Source organism: Chionomys nivalis, chromosome 8 (genome assembly GCF_950005125.1).
Source record: "Chionomys nivalis chromosome 8, mChiNiv1.1, whole genome shotgun sequence".
Taxonomy (NCBI): Eukaryota; Metazoa; Chordata; class Mammalia; order Rodentia; family Cricetidae; genus Chionomys; species Chionomys nivalis.
The window spans coordinates 44,626,024-44,627,642 of record NC_080093.1 but is presented as its reverse complement, the minus strand read 5'-3'; the positions used below and the strand labels follow the sequence as shown (position 1 = coordinate 44,627,642).

Below are 1,619 nucleotides of genomic sequence, written 5' to 3'. Positions count from 1 at the left end.
GGGTTTCTCTGTAGCTTTGGTGCCCGTCCCGGAACTAGCTCTTGTAGACCAGGTTGGCCTCGAACTCCCAGAGATCTGCCTGCCTCTGCCTCCCGAGTGCTGGGATTAAAGACGTGCGCCACCACTGCCCGGCTTCAGGCATCATTTTTATAGTTCATTTTCAGACATGACCACTGAACCACTGCCTAAGGGAGAGGGAGAGGTGGGAGGTGGTGCCATGGGTTGTGTGCACATCCAGCAGAGTGGAGGAGGCTGCTTCCATTCACAAGCTAGAAAGCACTTTCTTTTTCTCTATCACCTTCCACAGGGCATCTTTGATCTCTTTGTTCCTCATACTGTAGATGAGAGGGTTCAGCATGGGGATCACCAGAGAGTATAAGACAGACACTACCTTGTCTCTGCTTAATGAATAGCTGGAGCTGGGCCGCAGATACATGAAAAGTGCTGTCCCAAACAGCATGGTCACAGCCATGAGGTGTGAGGCGCACGTGTTGAAGGCTTTCCACCGGCCTTCCACAGAGTGGATCTTCAAGACCGCAGACAGAATGTAACTGTAGGAGACCAGGAGAATGATGAACGATGTCCCTCCAACCACGATCACAACACAGAAATTCACCACTTGGCTGAGGAGTGTGCTGGAGCAAGAAAGTGCCAGGATTGGTGGGAGATCACAGAAGAAGTGGTTGATAACATTTGGCCCGCAATAGTGGAGCTGAAATATGGAACTGGCCTGAATAAAAGAACTCATGAAGCCACCAAAATATGCCCCAGCCACCATGCGCAGGCAGAGACCCTGGGGCATGATGGTGGTGTATAGCAGGGGATTAGAGATAGCAGCATATCTGTCATAGGCCATTGCTGTCAGTAGGAAGCATTCGGTTAGGCCCAAACCAACAAAGAAGAAGAACTGAGCCGCACATCCCCAGAACGAGATAGTCTTCTGCTCTAGAAAGAAATCAGAGAGCATCTTGGGAGCTACAGAGGATGAGTAACAGATGTCAATGAAGGATAAGTTGCTGAGGAAGAAGTACATGGGTGTGTGCAAACGGGTATCACCTCTGATCAGAAAGATGAGCGCGAGGTTCCAGGTCAAGGTCACGAGATAGATGCCCAGGAAAGTCAGAAAGAGGAAGATTTGGAGTTCTGGGTGGTCTGAGAAGCCCAAGAAGATGAACATGGTCACAGAGCTGTTCCAGGTGTTAGTTATAGTCATGTTTCCCACAGACCACAAGGACAAGAGGCAGACCTGGGTTAATAATGACATTACAGATGCCATGGACAAGTGGTTACACATGCATGAAGGGTGGGCATTACATGGGGCTAAAAACAAAAGGGGCCAAGGAGATGACCCACTCAATAAAGTGCCTGCCGTGCAAGCGTTAGGGTCTGAGTAAGATTTCAAGAACTCATGTTAAAAATCCAGTACAGAGGATTAGACAGCCAGCATCACCTACTTGGCAAACTGCAAGCTCATAATAGACCTAGCTCAGAAAACAAGGTAGATGGTGCCTGGAAAGTGACAAGGGAGGTTGTTCTCTGGTCTCCACATGAATGTGCACCTGTCCACATATGAGCATGCACACACACAAATGCACATAAAGATGCCCCTTCCCCATAAT

General features: G+C 49.0%; 1 protein-coding gene across 1 annotated transcript; it reads right to left on the bottom strand.

Moving 5' to 3' along the window:
• Nucleotides 1-262: 262 nt before the first annotated feature.
• LOC130880583 (olfactory receptor 5A1) lies at nt 263-1,213 on the bottom strand. The gene has a single exon (XM_057779695.1). It carries the CDS (start codon nt 1,211-1,213, stop codon nt 263-265), a length of 951 nt encoding a protein of 316 aa, XP_057635678.1.
• Nucleotides 1,214-1,619: the final 406 nt, after the last annotated feature.